The sequence below is a fragment of the Oryza sativa genome, chromosome 7 (assembly GCF_034140825.1).
Source record: "Oryza sativa Japonica Group chromosome 7, ASM3414082v1".
NCBI classification, from domain to species: Eukaryota; Viridiplantae; Streptophyta; class Magnoliopsida; order Poales; family Poaceae; genus Oryza; species Oryza sativa.
In genome coordinates this window covers 20,086,372-20,107,299 of record NC_089041.1, presented here as the reverse complement: position 1 = coordinate 20,107,299, position 20,928 = coordinate 20,086,372, and the positions used below count along the sequence as shown (strand labels likewise).

Below are 20,928 nucleotides of genomic sequence, written 5' to 3'. Positions count from 1 at the left end.
TATGTCGGTGACATGGGACCGGGAGTATCATGACTAGAGGCTTGAGGCAGACACAATCACCCACGTGGCCTGGCACCCTCGGGGGACGTCGGGCCCGAGGGTGATGAGTGCGCCCACCTCTTGGTCTCCCCGAGGGGGGGGGGGTCGGACCACTCCTGCCTCGCCCCAGAGGGCCGAGGCGCCCCGACCCCTCGCGGTTTCTACTCCGCGTGTATGGGTTAGGTGAGCACAGCGGGGCTCACCTAACCGCATTTATTGCGCCTCGGCTAAACGTGTCACACCGCACGAAGTGCAGTGCAGTGCACTCGTTTATCCGGTCTGTGACCAGTCACAGACCGGTCAGATCGCGGGTTAGGTGGCGACAGGCGGTCTGACGCACGCTTCGCCCCATCCCGTCAAGACGAGAGCTTCTAGGCACTCGTCCCCAGCTGGAGCTAGCGTGTTACATCCCAGAGATGGCACGTTAGCCCCGGTCGATATATGCCAGGCTTCATCCTAACCATTACAGGCAAGATGTTGTGTGAAGAAGGGCAAACATGCACGTTGCTAAGCTGACGCGTGGTAGACAAGAATGACTGATTTGTGACCGGTCTGACACTGCCCATGTCGTCAGCACACAGCCACATTCCCACGACGCGCCTGCCTCCGGCAGAAGTGGAGGTAGGTGTGTGCCGTCCCGTCAGGAGGATGTTCGGAGGACAACCGTGCAAATCTCCGTCCATTTATGAAGAGAAGAAAAGTCCAGTTTGGAAAGAGAGGGGTGCATGTGGTATCCCCTTGAAGTATAAAAGGAGGATCTTTTTCTAGATTCAGGAGGGAGAAGAAGAGAGAACAAGGGAGAGGTTGGCTCACACTTTGTAGCTCCTTGATACTCAGATCCACCAAAACACAGGAGTAGGGTATTACGCTTCTCAGCGGCCCGAACCTGTATACATCGCTTGTGTTTCATGCTCTTTCGATAGGTCGCGATCTTTCCACATACAGAGAGAGCTTGGGATCTCACCCTGAGCCCCCGGCCGAACCGGCAAAGGGGGGCCTGTGCGGTCTCCCGGTGAGGAGCCCCGCGCTCCGTCATCTGGCGCGCCAGGTAGGGGGCTCAGCGTGTGTCTTCTGAGCTCTCGCACTCTGCCCTGTGCGCCAAGCTTTTCTTGTTCAGCCTGATGGCCGAGCAAGCAAAGGCGCACAACCACTCTCCGAGTGTGAGTGGCGACGACGGGGAGCCGAACCCACGCCGTCGAGCTCGTACTCCACCGCCCCCTCCACGCCAAAGTCCTAAGCGGGGGGAGGCGCTCGAGAGGGTCGAAAGATCCGCGACTTCACCGATCGCGGGTGATGGAAAAGAGCGGCAAGATGGGGAGCGTCGCCTCCTCGTCTACGGCGACGGCAGCACGCCCCAGGGTGCGCTCCAAGCTGCGGGCGCGCTCTTACGCCACCCGCCTGTCGTCCCTGACCCGGAGTCTCCAGCCCAACGATGGCTGGACGACGTGGCCAAATTGGTCATGACGGCGCGGCAGCGCCTAGATGCTGGTGGGCGGTCCTCCGCCACCAAGACCTCTGGTGCTGCTACCACCGGCTCCGCGTCGTCAAGACGGAGGGCACGACGAGCAGCAGCCGCTGTTCGCCGTTCGGCTGCCACTCCTTCGTCGACTCCTTCGACCCGGGAAGATCTGCGTGGGGAGCAGGACGCCCGCGCCAGCATCGAGCGCCGGCGTAATGACCGAAGTGCTGCCCACGCAACGGAGGGCGCTTCCTCGTCCAGAGTGTCACCTCGACACGGACGTGGGAATCAGCCCTCCGTGCCCCCGGTTGGTGGTGTCGGCTGTAGAGCCTTTGTGGCGAGTCTTCGGAATGTCCGTTGGCCCCCAAGGTTCCGGCCCACCATCGCCGAAAAATATGATGGCAGCGTCAACCCCGCCGAGTTTCTCCAGGTCTATACGACCGGGATTGAGGCCGCCGGGGGTGACGACAGGGTCATGGCGAATTTCTTTCCCATGGCCCTGAAGGGGCAGGCGCGGGGTTGGCTAATGAACTTGCCACCTGCATCTGTCCACTCTTGGGAGGATTTGTGCCAACAGTTCACCATGAACTTCCAAGGCACATATCCGCGCCCCGGTGAGGAAGCGGACTTGCACGCCGTACAGCGAAGGGACGATGAGTCACTTCGATCGTACATTCAGCGGTTCTGTCAAGTCCGCAATACCATACCATGCATCCCTGCGCACGCGGTAATCTACGCGTTCAGGGGGGGCGTGCGGCACAACCGCATGCTCGAAAAGATCGCCTCCAAAGAGCCCCAGACTACCGCAGAACTTTTTCAGCTCGCGGACCGAGTGGCTCGTAAGGAGGAGGCCTGGACTTGGAACCCCTCCGGTTCCGGTGTGGCAGCTTCGGCCGCCCCCGGATCTGCCGCTCAGACAGGGCGGCGTGACAGGAGGAGGAAGAAGAGGTCAGTCCGTTCCGACGACGAGGGTCATGTCCTCGCCGTCGAGGGCGCTTCGCGGGCCACCCGAAAGGGGAGGCCTGCGAGCGACAAAAAGAAGGAGGCCAGTGCTCCCAGCAGGGAGCGCCCCACCGGCAAGTGGTGCACCGTCCACAATACCTCCCTCCATGACCTTGCGGACTGTCGCGCAGTCAAAAGCTTGGCTGAGCGGACAAGGAAGTGGGAGGAGGAGAGGAGGCAGGAGCGCCGGGAAGGCAAGTCCCCGGCGGTTCCTTCCGGCCATCGGCGAAGTGAGGCCAAGCAGAAGGCCCCCGCCGAGGACATCGATGATGGCGATGATGACCTAGGTTTCCAAGAGCCTGGGGCCACCATTGCCACTGTCGATGGAGGAGCGTGTGCGCACGTTTCTCGCCGGAGCCTCAAGGCCATGAAGCGAGAGCTTCTGGCCGCGGCCCCTACTCATGAGGCGACGCGCCGGGCGCGGTGGTCGGAGGTTGCCCTCACTTTCGACCAGACCGACCACCCACCGTGCGTTGCCCGGGGAGGGCAGATTGCGATGGTGGTTTCTCCCACCGTTTGCAACGTGAAGTTGGGGCGTGTCCTCATTGATGGAGGAGCAGCCCTCAACATCCTTTCCCCCGCAGCCTTTGATGCCATCAAGGCCCCGGGGATGATGCTCCGGCCGTCCCAGCCAATCATCGGCGTGACGCCGGGGCACACTTGGCCGCTAGGTCATATCGACCTCCCGGTCACCTTCGGTGGACCCGCCAATTTCCGCACGGAGCGGGTGAACTTCGATGTGGCGGACCTCAGTCTGCCCTACAACGCGGTCCTGGGGAGGCCCGCGTTGGTGAAGTTCATGGCGGCGGTCCACTACGCCTACCTCCAGATGAAGATGCCGGGCCCCGATGGCCCCATCTCTGTCCATGGCGACCTCAAAGTCGCGCTCGCTTGTATGGAGCAGCGCGCGGACCGCCTCGCCGTCGTGACCAAGCCCGAGGGTGGCGACGAGAGGCTTGGCACATCCGCCCCCGCCGCCCCGAGGCAGCGGATAGCCACGTGCGATGAGGTCCCGGTCAAGGAGGTTGTCCTGGGCGACGGCCCGTCCAAGACCACACGGATCGGTGGTCTTCTGGACGGCAAATAGGAAGACGCGCTCGTCTCCTTCCTGCGGGCAAACGCTGACGTCTTCGCATGGAGACCGGCGGATATGCCCGGGGTCCCCAGGGAGGTGATTGAGCACCGTCTCGCCGTACGGCCGGGCGCAAGGCCGGTCCGGCAGAAAGTGCGGCGGCAGGCCCCGGAACGTCAAGCCTTCATCCGCGAGGAGGTGGCGCGACTTCTCGAGGCCGGATTCATCCGTGAGGTCATCCACCCGGAGTGGCTGGCGAACCCGGTGGTCGTTCCCAAGGCGAACGGCAAGCTTCGGATGTGCATCGACTACACCGACCTTAACAAGGCATGTCCTAAGGATCCTTACCCCCTGCCTCGCATAGATCGGATTGTCGACTCCACCGCGGGGTGCGACCTTTTGTGTTTTCTAGATGCATACTCTGGTTACCATCAGATTCGCATGGCTAGGGAGGATGAGGAAAAAACTGCGTTCATTACCCCCATAGGAACCTATTGTTATACGACGATGCCCTTCGGGTTAAAGAATGCAGGTCCTACTTTTCAGCGTACTACTCGAATTTCTTTGGGTAGCCAAATAGGACGTAATGTTGAGGCTTATGTCGATGACTTGGTTGTAAAGACGCGCAACCAAGAGACTTTACTCTCAGATCTAGCCGAAACTTTTGAAAGTCTCCGCTCCGCCCGCATAAAACTGAACCCCGATAAGTGCGTATTCGGTGTACCTGCGGGCAAACTTCTCGGGTTCCTAGTCTCTGCCCGAGGCATCGAGGCCAACCCCGAGAAGGTACGAGCTATAGAGCGGATGCGCCCCCTCAGCAAACTTAGGGATGTGCAGTGCGTCACCGGTTGCATGGCCGCCCTAAGTCGTTTCATATCGAGGCTGGGAGAGAAGGCGCTACCCCTATTTAAGCTCCTCAAACGCTCTGGGCCGTTTGCTTGGACGGAGGAAGCTGAACATGCCCTCACTCGATTGAAGGCATATCTCAGCTCTCCTCCGGTTCTGGTCGCCCCGGAGCCAAATGAGCCCCTGCTACTCTACTTAGCGGCGACCCCCCAAGTAGTTAGTGCAGCGTTGGTTGTGGAGCGCGATGAGGACAATCCTCATTCCGCGCACCCCCACCCTGTGCTGACTTGGCCCGGGAGCGAGCAGGGAGGAGAGGCCCCCGAGCCGAACGGTGGCCTAAGGCCCCTGATGACCGGAGTCGGCCCTCTGCCCGCTCGTCAGACGGTGCTGGGTGCCCCCGACCCTCAGGAAGGCCCCGAGGCCACTGCGGGAAGGCCGCACCTATCGCCCTCTGACCCCGAGGCTAACCCTGTACCGATTCGACCCGGGAGAGAGCAGGGAGGAGAGGCCCCCGAGCCGAACGGTGGCCCAAGGCTCCCGACGACCGGAGATGGCCCTCTGCCCGCTTGTCCGACGACGCCAGGAGCCCCCGACTCCCAGGACGGCCCCGAGGCCACTGTGGGAAGGCCGCCCCTGTCATCCTCCGACCCCGAGGTCATCGGCACAGAAGACGAGTGCGCCCCGAGGGGCCACTTGGACGAAGAGCGCCCCGGGGATATGGCCCCTAGCGAAGAGGATCGGCCCCACCGAAAAGTGCAGCGACCTGTCTACTTTGTTAGTGAGGCCCTCCGGGACGCCAAGACCCGATACCCTCAGGCCCAGAAGATGCTTTACGCTATTCTGATGGCCTCGAGGAAACTGCGCCATTATTTCCAGGCGCATCGGGTCACTGTGGTTACGTCTTACCCCCTCGGTCAAATCTTGCATAATCGAGAGGGTACAGGACGGGTGGTAAAATGGGCAATCGAGCTTTCTGAGTTCGATTTGCACTTTGAACCACGCCACGCTATCAAGAGCCAGGCCCTCGCCGATTTTGTGGCAGAGTGGACCCCGGCTCCAGAGACCGCTTCAGTCTCTGAGGCCAGCTCGGACCCCTCGCAGCTGCCTCACACCGCCCACTGGGTGATGCAGTTCGACGGCTCCCTGTCTCTTCAGGGCGCCGGTGCGGGGGTCACGATAACTTCTCCGAGCGGAGACGTCCTCAAATACTTGGTCCGTCTCGACTTTCGAGCGACCAATAATATGGCAGAGTACGAGGGACTCCTTGCCGGACTCAGAGTGGCAACTGGACTGGGGATCCGCCGCCTCTTGGTGTTAGGCGACTCTCAGCTGGTTGTTAACCAAGTCTGCAAGGAGTACCGGTGCTCTGACCCGCAGATGGACGCCTACGTACGCCAAGTACGGCGCATGGAGCGCCATTTTGACGGGATAGAGCTTCGGCACGTGCCCAGACGGGATAATATGATAGCCGACGAACTCTCACGACTCGCGTCCTCGCGAGCCCAGACCCCACCGGGCGTCTTTGAAGAAAGGCTTGCCCAGCCGTCGGCGCGACCCGACCCCTTAGGGGAGACGGACGCGCCTGATCGGCCCCCGAGGCCCGTCGGAGCCCAGGCCTCGGGACCCGAGGGGAGCGCTCCTAGCTCCCTTAGATTGATTGCTTGGATCTCTGAGATCCAAGCATACCTCACAGATAAGACTCTACCTGAGGACCGCGAAGGGAGTGAACGCGTCCAACGCATTTCCAAACGCTACGTGCTGGTAGAAGGGATCCTCTATCGGCGCGCGGCTAACGGAATCCTCCTGAAGTGCATTCCTCAGGAACAAGGCATTGAACTTCTTGCCGATATCCATGAAGGCGAGTGCGGAGCCCATTCCGCCTCGCGCACCTTGGTTGGTAAGGCCTTTCGTCAAGGATTCTATTGGCCGACAGCTCTCAATGACGCGGTCGACCTGGTCCGGCGATGCAGAGCGTGTCAGTTCCACGCCAAGCAAATCCATCAGCCGGCCCAGGCCCTGCAGACCATACCACTTTCGTGGCCATTTGCTGTCTGGGGGCTCGATATCCTGGGACCGTTTAGGCGGGCCCCGGGCGGGTTTGAGTATCTGTATGTCGCGATCGACAAGTTCACTAAGTGGCCCGAGGCTTATCCGGTCATCAAGATCGATAAGCACTCCGCACTTAAATTCATTAAGGGCATCACGGCCCGGTTTGGAGTGCCTAACCGTATTATTACGGATAACGGCACCCAATTCACTAGTGAACTCTTCGGCGACTACTGCGAAGACATGGGCATTAGGCTCTGCTTCGCCTCACCTGCCCACCCCAGAAGCAATGGTCAAGTGGAGCGCGCCAATGCAGAAATCCTCAAAGGCCTTAAAACCAAGACCTTCAATATTCTCAAGAAGCACGGCGATTCATGGATCGAGGAGTTGCCAGCGGTGCTCTGGGCGAACCGAACCACACCAAGCCGAGCAACCGGGGAAACGCCTTTCTTCCTCGTCTACGGCGCGGAAGCGGTTCTCCCATCCGAGCTCACCCTGAGGTCTCCTCGGGCCACCATGTATTGCGAGGCTGATCAAGATCAGCTTCGCAGAGATGACCTCGACTACTTGGAAGAACGAAGGCGGCGCGCGGCCCTCCGAGCCGCGCGTTACCAGCAGAGCCTGCGGCGCTACCATCAGCGCCACGTCCGGGCCCGATCACTCTGCGTCGACGACCTCGTCTTACGCCGCGTCCAAACGCGTGCTGGATTGAGCAAGCTCTCACCAATGTGGGAGGGTCCGTATCGAGTGATCGGCGTCCCCCGGCCGGGCTCCATACGGCTGGCCACGGGCGACGGCACTGAGTTGCCTAACCCATGGAACATCGAGCACCTTCGTCGCTTCTACCCCTGAGGGGGGGGTCGGGTGTCAGGTTTCGGGCTCGGGCCAACCCCGCACCCCCCCTCGGGTGTGCAGGGTTGGCCGGGGGCTGCCACACATGCACATTCTCATTTCTTTTATCTCAGTATTTCAATAAAAGCAGTTTCAATTTCCTGAGGGCTGTATCTGTGCCATTTTTTCCATTTTGAAGAATTTTGACTTGAAATAAGGTCACTCATGCTCAACCTTGCCCTCGGGGGCTCGGTTCGGTCAGCTAAAATCGCCAAACGGGGCCCAGAACCGAGCCGTGCCCTGGGGCGTGGTGAACTCCGGGGGGGAATCGGCAAAAACCCACAATCGGGTCACCCATAACCCTCGGTCACCACGTTCCCGGCCTGGCCAGTCTCGACATGTGGATCTCCCCAGGCACTAGCCCCGACCCGCGCTTTTCGAGGATTGGGACTTGGGCACGAGCCCTTAAATCAAGCTAAGACACAAAAGAACCACGGCACAGATCATCCTCATCTCATTTGTATAGCAAAGTAAAATTAACACAAAAATTCTTCATCATTTTTTGATTGCAGATTAAGTTGATCTATACAAAAAAGAGGCCTGAAGGCCTTAGAAGAAAGAAAAAGAAAAAAAAAACTGGAGATTGGCGGGGGCCTGGGGGCTCAATCCGATGCGCCCGGGTCGCCGGCCTCGTCATCACTGTCGTCTGCACCGCTGGCGTCGCCCTCCTCGTCGGAGTTGGGGGCGAACGCGAGCCGAGGGGCCGAGCCCTCGAAGCTGTGGACGATGTGGTCGGCGGCATCCCGGACCTGCGCGCGCGCGCTGTCTTCAGTCCCAGGTGGGAACTCATCCAGCGCCATCCACGGAGAGAAGTTGGGGTCCCTGGCCTGGTAGCTCGCCAGGACGAGCTCCACCGCTCCTTGGGCGAGGTCCCTCGAGGATGACTTGATGGTCTTCTCGAGCTCCTCGGGGAGCTGCTGGAGAGCCCCGGCCATCTTCGAGAGGTGCTGAGCGAGGCCTCCCTGGTTGGTGGAGTACTTCATTGCCTGGCCTTTCCAGAGGCCCGCCTGCCGACCGGCGCGATCCAGACGGGAGACTGCATCCCAAAGCATGCCGGGCCCTATCTCGCCCGCCAAGCGGAGGGCCTCGGCTTCCCCGGCGGATGAGTCTAGCGCACGCTGCATGTCGGCGATGGTGAGTTCGGTAGCTGCGAGGCGGGTGGCTAAGTCACTTTCGCCCGCAGCCGCCCCGCCACTGCGTGCCCTCGAGTCCAGCTCCTTCTCCCGCGCCTCGAGGTCAGCGGCCCGCTGGTCCAGTGCGGCCCTCTCGGCGCGGACACATTCTAGATTGCGGCGTGCCTGCTCCGTCAGCGCTGCCTCACGGAGGGACAGGCTGTCCGCCAACCGTTGCGCCGCGGCCTCGGCCTCTTCGAGAGCTCGCTCCCGCTCGGTAAGCGCGTCCTCGCGGAGGCGGAGTGCGGACTCCTCTTCGGCGCAGGCAGACTCGTGCGCCGCCAGCGTTGCCTCCCGAGTGGCGACGGCGGCCTCGCGGTCCGCCAGGTCCTTCTCCGCGACGCAGGCGCGCTCTTCCAGCGCCATGGCGCGCGCCTCGAGGGCCTCTTCACGCCGCCGGAGCGCCGCTTCGGTCTCCGTTGCTCGCTGCTCTCGGGCAGCGGCGGCATCAAGGACCCCCTGGGCGGCGTCGAGCTTTTTCTTTAGCTCCGCCTCCCAGCTCCCGTATTGAAGGCGGAGGGAGTCCTGCGCCTCGTTCATCACAGTGGTGGCGATGAGGGCAGCCCCCCGCTCCTCCTCCACCTCTCGAGCGATCTCCGCCAGCGCCGTCTTACGGGCTTCAAGATCTGAGACGTGCCGGCGGTGTGCCTTGCGGCCCGCTTCCACCATGGCCTCCACCGAGCGCCGCCCCTCCTCGACACGCGCCCATGCGGCGTCGAGCTCCGCACGCTCCGCCTGCAGGGCCTCCACCTGGGAACTTAACCCATCCAGCACCGCGGTGTTTGCGGCGGCTAAGGCCTGCAGAAGGGGCTCTGCGCTCAGCGGGGCGACGGAAGGCGTGGGGAAGAGCTGCCTTGGAGAAGATGCCGCGCGGCTCGGCTCGCCAATGGACGTGCCGGACTCGGGGATGTCCCCCGGACCTGTTTGGTCCTGGGCGTCGCCCGAAGGAGTGGGCCCAAGCGATGCGCCCGCGGCCTCGCCGCGAGCCACCCCAGAAGCTGTCGCCTGAGCGTCGCCCGAGGAGGTGGGCCCAAGCGACGCGCCCGCGGCCTCGTCGCGAGCTGCCTCGGAAGTCGCCATCGCCTCAGCCTGGCGAGCCCGGGCGGCCTCCTCCCGGGCGGCTTCTTCGGCTTGGCGAGCCCGGGCGGCCTCCTCCCGAGCGGTATCCTCAGCCTGGCGAGCCCGGGCGGCCTCCCGGGCGGCCTCTTCAGCTTCCCGTAGGCGATCTGTGGCCTCTCGCCGGTCAGATTCCCGCCTCCGTGCCTCTGCGACCGCCGGATCTTCGGCCTCGGACTGGCCGGACTTGGGATGGTGGGAGGAACGCGACGGGACATCACTGAAGCGGAAGGAAAAACCAGAAGACAAACAAGATGGGTAAGAGAAAACTTGCTTTTGGGATAGAAGAAAGACGGTCGCAATGAGCGTGGGACGAACCTGCGAGGGGGTCGGTTAAATGACCACCTTGGAGGAGAAATCAGGTTTCCCCGGGATGGTTCTGTCTCCCCCATCTTGCGGATCCGCTTCTTCTTGCGCTCCCCCTCGGGCTGCGATGTTGGCGCGGCCCCCTCCGGGGCGCCTGCTGCTGGCACGCACCACCCCGCCCCCTCGGGGAGGAGATGGGGGAGGTGTTCCTCCCAGCTTCCTCTTCCCCCGGGCGTCGGTAGGGCGGTTGCTCCCCGAGCCCCCGACGCGGGGCCCAGAAGCACGACCCCCTCCTGGGGTAGATTGTTCCCCTCGGCGGCTCCCGCCTGCGCCGTCATGGCCCTTAGGAGCCTGCTCCTCTGAGGCCCCGACCGCCGTCATAATGGTCAAGATGGAGGCGCGGTCTGGATCGCTGCAGAGGGGGAGGATTCCGTGGGGAATGAGGGACGCCTCCACGGAGTTGAGATTCAGCACCCGTTGGACCAATATCTTGAAGTCCTCAGGAGCCCAATCCCATCTGACTCCCTGGTGGGTCCGCATGTAGTCTTCGGACCCGGTGTACTCCCAGGCGCCCCGAGCGCGCCGCTGGAGCGGCGCAATCCGACGACGGAGGTAGTCGCCGTACACCATGGCCCCTGTGAGCCCCTGGGATCGCAGGCCCGCCAGGCGGTCGAGGACGGCGTCATAGCCATCCCCCAGATCTACCGGCGCCCGCCAGCTGGAGGCCTGCGCCGGGGGCTGACTCGGAAGTCGGAGGCGCGCTTCGTCGGCGGGGGGGGGGGGGTGTAAAACCAGTCGCTCTTCCAGTCATCCCACTTCTTGCGGAGGACGCAGGGGATGTAGCGGTTCAACACCGGCCCCCGCGGCAGGAAGTAGCAGCCGCCGACCACCGACGGTGGCGATACCGACTGCACGGTGAAGAACCACCAGAACAGCCGAAGAGATGGGCGCACCCCAATGAACATCTCGCACAGGTGCGCAAAGATGGCTAATGTCATCACTGCGTTGGGGGTAAGGTGCGCCATCTGGAGATCGTAGAACTCCAGGACATCCATGAAGAAAGAAGAAAATGGCGGAACCAGCCCTGCCATTGCAAAGGGGAGAAAGAAGACGGACCGTCCCGGGTAGTCTGGCGCTGGGCGTCCCTCGCCCAGCATGACTATCTCACGGCCGGTGGCAGATTCCGGCATGAAGCGGCGCGGCAACCCAGCCTGCTTCTCGCTCACCATGCGGGAAGGCGGCAGCACGCTACCATCAAGCAGTGCGGAGCCCCGTGCCATGGCGCCGGACGAAGAGAAGATGGAGAGCGAGCGCGTGTGGCGAAAGAAGGGCGCAGGGAAGAAGGAGTTAGGGCGCAAGCGGCGAAGACAAGGGGAATGATGGCGAAAGGAAAGAAACAAATCCCTTCCTCAGTGCCTTTATACCCTTGCCAACGCTGTGCCCGGCTCCTCGTTTCTCGCGCCCACTATTGCGCCCCCTCGTCTCTCGCGCCCACGCTTCCACTAATCCCATTCGCCCGCTTGCGGCGCGTGAGGTGGATATGCGGTTGTGGCAGTCAAGATAGATCATATCGTGCGCGCGTTGATTGCGCTCGCCGACCGAAGCGCCATCACATATCTCCTGGCAAAGCGAATCGGCTCGTCCAGATTCGTGTGCTACTCGAGTAATGTGGCAGTCTTGAAGAGACCGCTCATTGCTGACAGCCGAGTTACCATTGCCGATGTGCGCAGTTTGTGACCGTTGGGTTTCTGCCTATTTGTAGAGACCGGTCCCACTTGTCACCAGGCTTTAGGAGTGGCGTCACGCCCGACCGCTCCCCTTGAAAAGGGCGATTGCCCTGGCATAACGCCGGGGGCTACTGTCGGTGACATGGGACCGGGAGTATCATGACTAGAGGCTTGAGGCAGACACAATCACCCACGTGGCCTGGCACCCTCGGGGGACGTCGGGCCCGAGGGTGATGAGTGCGCCCACCTCTTGGTCTCCCCGAGGGGGGGGGGTCGGACCACTCCTGCCTCGCCCCAGAGGGCCGAGGCGCCCCGACCCCTCGCGGTTTCTACTCCGCGTGTATGGGTTAGGTGAGCACAGCGGGGCTCACCTAACCGCATTTATTGCGCCTCGGCTAAACGTGTCACACCGCACGAAGTGCAGTGCAGTGCACTCGTTTATCCGGTCTGTGACCAGTCACAGACCGGTCAGATCGCGGGTTAGGTGGCGACAGGCGGTCTGACGCACGCTTCGCCCCATCCCGTCAAGACGAGAGCTTCTAGGCACTCGTCCCCAGCTGGAGCTAGCGTGTTACATCCCAGAGATGGCACGTTAGCCCCGGTCGATATATGCCAGGCTTCATCCTAACCATTACAGGCAAGATGTTGTGTGAAGAAGGGCAAACATGCACGTTGCTAAGCTGACGCGTGGTAGACAAGAATGACTGATTTGTGACCGGTCTGACACTGCCCATGTCGTCAGCACACAGCCACATTCCCACGACACGCCTGCCTCCGGCAGAAGTGGAGGTAGGTGTGTGCCGTCCCGTCAGGAGGATGTTCGGAGGACAACCGTGCAAATCTCCGTCCATTTATGAAGAGAAGAAAAGTCCAGTTTGGAAAGAGAGGGGTGCATGTGGTATCCCCTTGAAGTATAAAAGGAGGATCTTTTTCTAGATTCAGGAGGGAGAAGAAGAGAGAACAAGGGAGAGGTTGGCTCACACTTTGTAGCTCCTTGATACTCAGATCCACCAAAACACAGGAGTAGGGTATTACGCTTCTCAGCGGCCCGAACCTGTATACATCGCTTGTGTTTCATGCTCTTTCGATAGGTCGCGATCTTTCCACATACAGAGAGAGCTTGGGATCTCACCCTGAGCCCCCGGCCGAACCGGCAAAGGGGGGCCTGTGCGGTCTCCCGGTGAGGAGCCCCGCGCTCCGTCAATGTACTATTACTATCTCTGTTTTATACTCATCGTTCAGAACATTCGGTGTCTGCAATATTCATGTTTTAATATTTTTAATATATTTATAAAAACATTAACTAAAGATATAACCATATGAATGTGTTTTTATTGACAAATATATTAGCGTCGTTTTTACATATTAATAAATCTGAATATTAATTTCTTTAATACTCCATTCGTTTTAGGTTATAAGACCTTTTGACTTTGGTCAAAGTCAAACTGCTTTAAGTTTGATCAAGTTTGCAGAAAAAACGATAACATTTTCAACCCAAAACAAACTTATTATGAAAATATATTCGATTATTGATTTGATGAAACTAATTTAGTATTATAAATATTACTATATTTGTCTATAAATTTAGTCAAACTTGAAACAGCTTGACTTTGACCAAAGTTAAAACGTGTTATAACTTGAAAGGAGGGAGTACTTACATACTATATTAGTGATCTAAAATTTCAAAGTTGGACTATACTCATTCTAACACATCTAACACATTTGGAAACATATATAGAGAGTAAATATTATGTTAGCTTGTATATAGTACAAGATGCAGCTTAATTCAGAAACCACGTACGTCGTCATGATCAAATATCCTCACGTGAAAAATCTGCAGGTAAGTTTTGTACTACAAGTGAAGACATAAATAACAAAGGAGAGCTCTAGCTAGCTAGGTTGCTGAAACAAATTAACAAAAGAGGTCAACTGTTAATATCTGTCACGAGGATGTTAAATATGGACAATGATCTGATCTGATAACTCCCAAGCTCTTGCATGGTTTAAACTTTTAATTTGACTAGTTTACACGACCTATGGGCACATGGTTTCCCAAACAATATGCTGCAAATATAATTAACAACCTTGACTTAGCAAACGGAGTAGGTCTTGCAGTTGCATTTGATCAGTATTGTGCCAAGCAGCCACGCTAATTAGTAGTATACTTTTCTTAAAAGGAAAGGATAAGCTTGCAAACAACAGCTGGCCACGGAGAATAAAGAATGGATTATAAAATATCGTCAACTAGCCACGAAATAGGATGATTAATGGAATTGTGATACCTCTCAAAATGTGCTTAATCAATTTGGGCCAGGATACCATGTTTTTTTTTTGTCACACCTTAATTTCCTGCCGTGCAAAACCAAGGAAATGAAATCTACACAGAAATAATAAAAGAAGGGGGGGGGGGGGGGGTTCGTTGGACTATATGAGTTTTTACCATTTCAAATGTTCATCGCTTTATTTTTTCCTAAGCTAAACATGTGTAACTTTGATTATTGATCTTTGGAAACTCGTATAGTTAAATAACATGTGAATTATATTATTATAAAATTATTTGTCATGGTAAATCTTAAAAATATATGACTTGTATTATTAAACTATACAAATTTTTAAAAATTAATGGTCAAACAAATGTCTGACTTACTACAAAATTATAAACGACAAGTACTGTAAAATGGGAGAAGAACCTCATTCAAAATGTTTGACTTAGGCCCGGTTTTGTTGGCAAAAAAATTTTGTTTTAGGATGTCACATCGGATATACGGATATACATCTGAAGTATTAAATGTTGTCTAATAACAAAACAAATTACAGATTCTGCCTGAAAACTGTGAGACGAATTTATTAAACCTAATTAATCTATCATTAGTAAATAGTTACTGTAGCACCATATTGTCAAAATTAGCGTAATTAGGCTTAAAAGATTTGTCTCGCAATTTACACATAATCTGTGTAATTGGTTTTTTTGTCTATATTTAATACTCCATGCATATGTCCAAATATTCGATGTGATTGGGTGAAAATTTTTGTTTTGAGAACTAAATAGGGCCTTAGTATAAAACTAGACAAGTAAGATTGTAAGGAGTATCTCTTTTACAAATTATTACTACGTTCCAAACGGTCCCAACAAAGAAAGTGTGTGAGTCTGTGATTTGTGAACTGTACCATAGAATTTCTCAGAAAAGAAAATATATATCCCTGGGATGAATAACTAATCCAGTAAAAATGTCATTAAGGTGTCGACATTATCGTTACACGAAAGCATCACAGTGTTGTCACCCCCACAATTAAACAGCCTCTGCAGCCGCACGGAAGCTTCCCATAACCTTCTCAGAAGTGGCCGCCGCCTCACGTGTCTCCTACGCGAAGCTGGGTCGAACTGGGAATAGATAAGCTGACAAACCAATGTGCTTTTGCTACTACAAATCATGCAAAACAAAAAAAAAATCATAATGACTCGACCGCTGTGTGTCTAATGGTAGAGGCCGAAGATATAACCTATTTTTATTATTATTAAGAAATAAAGCCAGTTTATCCTGGCTTCATGTTGCCATCATGCTTCCTGGGATGAGAATAGGACGTGCACAAAATCAATTTGGGAAATATGAACACCCTTTGCCAACCTTTTTGTCGCGATTTATAGAATAAGAAATGTGACGGTGCAACGAATGGGAGTGTAAGGGTGTGCTTGGTTGGAAGGACGACCAAATTGAGATTAATATATAAATATCAGTAGAAAATTTTGAGCTTCCGGTATAAAGAAATGCACTGTAGATTTTGCTAGTCATTTCTTAATGGAAGAAGCCAGTGTAAACTCATCTTTCATACGTTATCTACTCGATAATCGCTGTCTCGCCAACTAGACAGCCGAATTGCGTTGAGTGGGATAAATTAATATAAACATACTAGATGCCAGGTCAGACTCAGTTGGTGTCAATATGTGGATATGTGATAGTAACATGGAGATACATCATGTTGATAAACCTTTTAATGATTTATTAGACTCATGACGCTTGGCAAGACCAATTCTTGCAGATATTGCAGCAGGAGACCTCTGCAACATAGCACTGTGAGCCATTGGGATGATCAATTCATGATGGAGATTAAAGGGAACCCTTGGACAACAGATGGGACTTCTTTTTTCCTGGGCATCAACGTTTATTGCAGGCAGTTCAAGATCTTAATTGGTACTACAAGATCAGGTTCAGAATGGCAGTGCATTCTTCCAGGATAGTGACCAACTAGAACGGCACCACAGAATGCTTATTGGCAATTTGATTGATAGACAGTAGCAGGTAACTAGAGAGCAGCAATGCACTCGATCTCGATTCTGGCGTTCAGCGGCAGAGCTGCTACTTGGTAAGTTGAGCGTGCTGGTGCAGGAGCTGGAAAATCTGCAAGTAAGAATTGCAAAATTCTTCAGAAGCAAAATATAGAGATCACGGCAAAAATATTGAACATATAAACATTAGCATGAATGCGTTTCAAGAATGTCACTAAACTTAGGCCAAATAAAAGGTAGTACTACTAAGGACGAACAAAGTTTTTGAGCTTACATTTGGCATAGATCTCATTCACTTTCTTGAAATCTTGTAGATCAGCCAACCTGCAGATAGAAGAAAATTTCCGTCACAGAGATCATAATAACTTAGAGCAAAACAAAGTTTCATTTAAAGAACAGGTAAATACATGATTGTTGTCTTGACAACTGAAGAGTAGCTAGCACCACTTGCTTTCAATATTTCACCCATATTCTTCATAACCTGTGACAGACGAGAAACACAAACATGATGTAAGAAAGAGCATCTTCCGAAAATTGCATTGATAAAATCAACTGTTTTATTGAAGGCAAAGGCAGCTATGGAGAGGCATGCAGGAAAAACAGGATTTATGATGCGGAGTCTGGACCACCATTCGAATTTGTTGCAGACACTTTCATATAAACACTAACCTAACATGCAAATTCTTTCCATAGAAATTACCAAAACACAAACACATCCTCAGTATAAGTCAAATAAAAGTCAGCACAAACTTCAATATAGAATATGGGAAACTTCAAAAATGGATGCGGATACTGGGAACAACTCAGAAAATTTATATTTTGCAGTAGGTGCACTATTAACCATTCCATCCACATTCTGCAAGAAATTCCTAGAGCTCAAAACTACACAGAACATAAATGAAGGTCAAAGTGTTAACCTGTTCAGTTTGCTCCTCCACGCTTTCAGATACAAACTTTCCAGTCTGGAGACAGAAGTTACTCTATATCAGTTATACTGGCACCTAAAACCAGCAAAGTGGCATACATTTATGATGCAGAGATACGTGAAGGATCACAAAACATATGTTGAGGGACAAACCTCAGGGTTTAGGCCAAGAACTCCAGAGACAAAGACCATATTGTTGGCTTTGATGGCCTGAGAATACGGGCCTAATGCTGCCGGGGCCTTCTCTGTCTGAACAGCCTCCTTTTTAACTAATTATAATATTTGAGAACCATTGTTATAGACTTATAGCATGCCCGAAAAATCCTATTCTATTAAAGCAGTAATTGAGTAGGCAAACACCATTAGGAAACCCAACAAGTAATCAAGAGAGACTGACGAACAATTTTAGTTATTTAGTCAACTTGGCAATTGCTTGTCGATATGAAATACCTAATCATATCATGTGAGCTTGCCTTACTGATTATTCAAAATCCCTGCATTTGGAAGTCATTTAATACTTTTGTAGTTAAAAGGCATATGACAAAGCCTTTGTTCAAGTAAATTGCGAGCTACTCCCTCCAGTCTGTTCTCAAAATAAAAAATAATAATAATAAAAAAAATCCCTCCGGTCACAAGTTTGAGAAGTTATTAAAGTAAATGCTTTTAAACTAAGCAGCCAAGAAGTTGTTGATAGGTCAAAGTTTCAAGTGTTTAACCAAATCTACCCCTAAGCTTCAAATATTTACAAGCGGAGGAGTATAACCATATGCTTGAACAGCATCAATGCAAATGGACACTATTTTGTGTGATTTGTTTAAGCAATACACTAGTTATCTATTGCTGCCATCAGGCGCACTATCAGCCCAGCCAAACCAGTGGTTCACGAATCATGAATATGTAAACTTTTTGTGGTTAACTGACTAAGCTCGCACTCCCAATGCGCTAGCCAATCACGCTCGCTTTTAGTACATCAGATGTAGACGTTAAACCACACTGAATTTCTGCCCTCTCAATAGAGATTAACCAGTATACTAGTAATTATTAGCGACTCAAATCTACATCCACAAATAAGAGAAAACCCTGCATTTTGGCAATATTTTTTGTTATGTGAACAAAACAAACGAATCCAATCCAAAAGCTTGCCTTGTCAAAAATCTGAAGGCTGCCTCTAATCGATTATATAACAATCTAGAAATGCGATATTTTGAGCATTTTTACAGGGATATAGTTGAAATGAAAGAGAGAACACCCCCACAAGGCCACAAACAAAATCCCCAACTACTACGCCCTCTTCTTGGCCAGAACAAAGCAGGACTCCCTCCCCAGTCCCAGTAGGCGAACGGAATGCTACCTCGAGAAGAAGAAGATGCGTACCGGCGGCCGCGGCGGTGGAGAGGGACGCGGAGACAGCGCGGCGGAGACGGCCGGTGACGGCGAAGGAGGCGCGGCCGAGGCCGGCGGCGAGCGGCAGGCGGAGCTCCGCGGCCGGCGTTGCGGCGGCCCTGGTGACGGTGGCTGCGGCGGCGGTCCACGCCATGGCTCGCAAAACCCTAGCAGTATCCTAGTCCCCCTACCCACCACGAGCACGAGGAGAGGAGGGAGAGCACGGGTGGGTGGCGAAATGGGTCTCGTGAACGACGGCGGCGGCGTCTGCTGCGTCGTCTCTTCTGGCTTTGCCTTCTGCGGGTTATGGTTCTACGGTTTTTGGGGAAGGTTCTCGCTGCTGGCGTGGGCCGGGCCTGAACGGGCCTCCTTTGTTCTGTTGGGCCTTGAGGGAAGCCCATGTCAACCCGGTCTTTGTTTCGGCCTGGCTTAGAATCGAGGCCCGTTCGTTTCAGATGCAGATTACATCCTTATTCCTATTTTTGTTAGCACGTTTATAATCCGTTATAGAAAAAAAAGATTTTGAGAGAGAATTCACTCCAAATACATTATAACAAGAAATTTTAAACGTGTTTAAACCACTCCAACCACTCCCCTTGCTATTGCATTATTAAGTACATATCTTTCAGCATATTTAAGAATATTAAATGATATTCTTTTAAAAAATTCTTTTAGAATATTAATTATATATTTTTTTTGTAAAATTTAAAACTTAATGAACCGAACTAATCATTTTCTCGTTTTACTTGAGCTGAAATCTATCTCAAACATCTTGAGCTGAAATCTATCTCAAACATCATACCACAATATTACAAGTCCTCGTCGAGTCAGACCTCTTTGAATGGAGGAATTTCAAAGTAATGGACGTGTGAACTGTGAACATGAAAATTCCTATGTTCCATGGAGGCTCCATGGATACAGATTGCGTATTCTGCCAATCGCTGTAAGAAACATTCTGAATTGAAGTCAAAACATAAGAATTCAGAGCGACTTTGAGTTTTGACTTCAATTTTCCAGTATGTTGTTTCTCTATTCTGCCAATCGCTGTAAGAAAAATTCTGAAATCTCGCATGAAAATTGAAATATTTCTGAGCTTTTTAGCATTTGGCGCGTCAGAGCAAATCACGATCTGACAAGACACGTCGGGGGTGCTAATGGGCGGGTGATCGCCCCCTCCCCTCTATACACTACTCTTTTCCTTCCTCCTCCCCTTCTTCTCTTCCTACTACATCATAATTTTTTTAAAAAAATAAAAAAACAAAGTTGAAAAAAAATTATGTATAGAAAATACTATATATAAAAATATTTAAATTTAAATTCAAATTTGAAACGGGTTTGTAAACTTTTGACTTATAAAACTTTAGGTCTATAAACTAATATTTGAATTCAAATTCAAATTTGAATCGGGTATGCAAACTTTTGATTTATAAACTTTAGGTGTATAAACTTTAGGTGTATAAACTTTAGATGTATAGAAATACTATATATAGAAAATATTTGAATTCAAATTGAATCAGATATAATTCAAATTCAAATTTGAAACGGGTATATAAACTTTTAACTTATAAACTTTAGGTCTATAAACTTTAGATATATAGAAATACTATATATAAAAATATTTGAATTCAAATTCAAATTTGAATCGAATATATAAACTTTTGGTTTGTAAACTTTAGGTGTATAAATTTACTAAAATAGAAAAGTAATACGGTGCCAAAAAAAGAAACTGGATGGAGGGGGGGGGGCGAATTTGATCGCCCTGGGCGAGCAAGGGCGATCGCTCGCACAGTAGCATTTCCGAGACACGTCGTACACATGCCACGAACACGATGCTCCGATCAGTGGAGGCGCACGACGACGCAGGCGATGTCGTCCTCGCTGCCCCGGTCGAGCGCCTCGCCGACGAGCTCCGCCGCCGCCTTCCAGGCGTCCGCCGTGCCCCTCCACCGCCTCCTGGTTCGACATCACCTTCCACACCCCGTCGCTGGCGAGGACGACGAGCTCCGTGCCACCATCGCCGGCGTCGCCCGCCGACGTCCTCGATGGTCACGTTCGGGTCGGAGCTGATGTGCTCCTTGATCTGCCGGTCGCCGAACGCGCGCGACGTCGCCAGCTGCGCGTCGACGCGCGGCACGTCGCCGTGGATCTCCGTCACGAACCCGCCGCAGTGCTCGATGGCGTCGCGCTCCCGGAGCGGCTCGTGGTCCACGGATAGCTGCTGCGCCCGCCCCGCGCGGACGTCGAACGCCACGGCGCGGGAGTCCCCCACGTTCGCCACCGCCAGCGTCTCGCCGTTGATCAGGATGGCCGTCACCGCCGTCGACCCGCCGTCGCCGCCGTCCTGACCAGCACCTTCCGGTCGGCGCGGTGTCGGTCCAGAACCCGGGCTCGCGGAGGATGTCGTCGAAGAGGCGCTCGCGGAGGTAGGTGGCGACGTCGCGGCGCCGGAGTGGCCGTCGAACACGGCGAAGAGGCCGGCCGACCTCGTTGCCGTCGTCCAGGCGGCGGAACTCGGCGACGTGGAGGTCCTCCATGCCGTGCGGCGTCTTGCCCTCCACGAGGTGGTAACCGAAGGTCACCTTCCTCCCGCCGGCCGACGACGACGACGCCCTGCCCCTCCCCGTCTCGCGCACCGCCTGCTGCGACGAGGCCATGTCGC

General features: G+C 53.7%; 2 protein-coding genes and 1 pseudogene across 2 annotated transcripts; all 3 read right to left on the bottom strand.

The window, feature by feature from the left end:
- Positions 1–7,957: 7,957 nt before the first annotated feature.
- Positions 7,958–11,229, bottom strand: LOC136357440 (uncharacterized). Its single transcript, XM_066312699.1, has 2 exons — positions 10,903–11,229; positions 7,958–9,457 (listed from the first exon to the last, which is right to left on the bottom strand). The coding sequence occupies exons 1-2, from the start codon at positions 11,227–11,229 to the stop codon at positions 7,958–7,960; spliced, it is 1,827 nt and encodes a 608-aa protein (XP_066168796.1).
- Positions 11,230–15,795: 4,566 nt separating this feature from the next.
- Positions 15,796–18,546, bottom strand: LOC4343379 (reactive Intermediate Deaminase A, chloroplastic). Its single transcript, XM_015789557.3, has 6 exons — positions 18,261–18,546; positions 17,040–17,155; positions 16,879–16,923; positions 16,369–16,442; positions 16,236–16,285; positions 15,796–16,073 (listed from the first exon to the last, which is right to left on the bottom strand). Exons 1-6 carry the CDS (start codon positions 18,421–18,423, stop codon positions 15,979–15,981), a joined length of 543 nt encoding a protein of 180 aa, XP_015645043.1. The 5' UTR covers positions 18,424–18,546; the 3' UTR covers positions 15,796–15,978.
- Positions 18,547–20,014: 1,468 nt separating this feature from the next.
- LOC107275979 (putative protein phosphatase 2C 63) lies at positions 20,015–20,923 on the bottom strand (annotated as a pseudogene).
- Between the last annotated feature and the right edge of the window lie 5 nt (positions 20,924–20,928).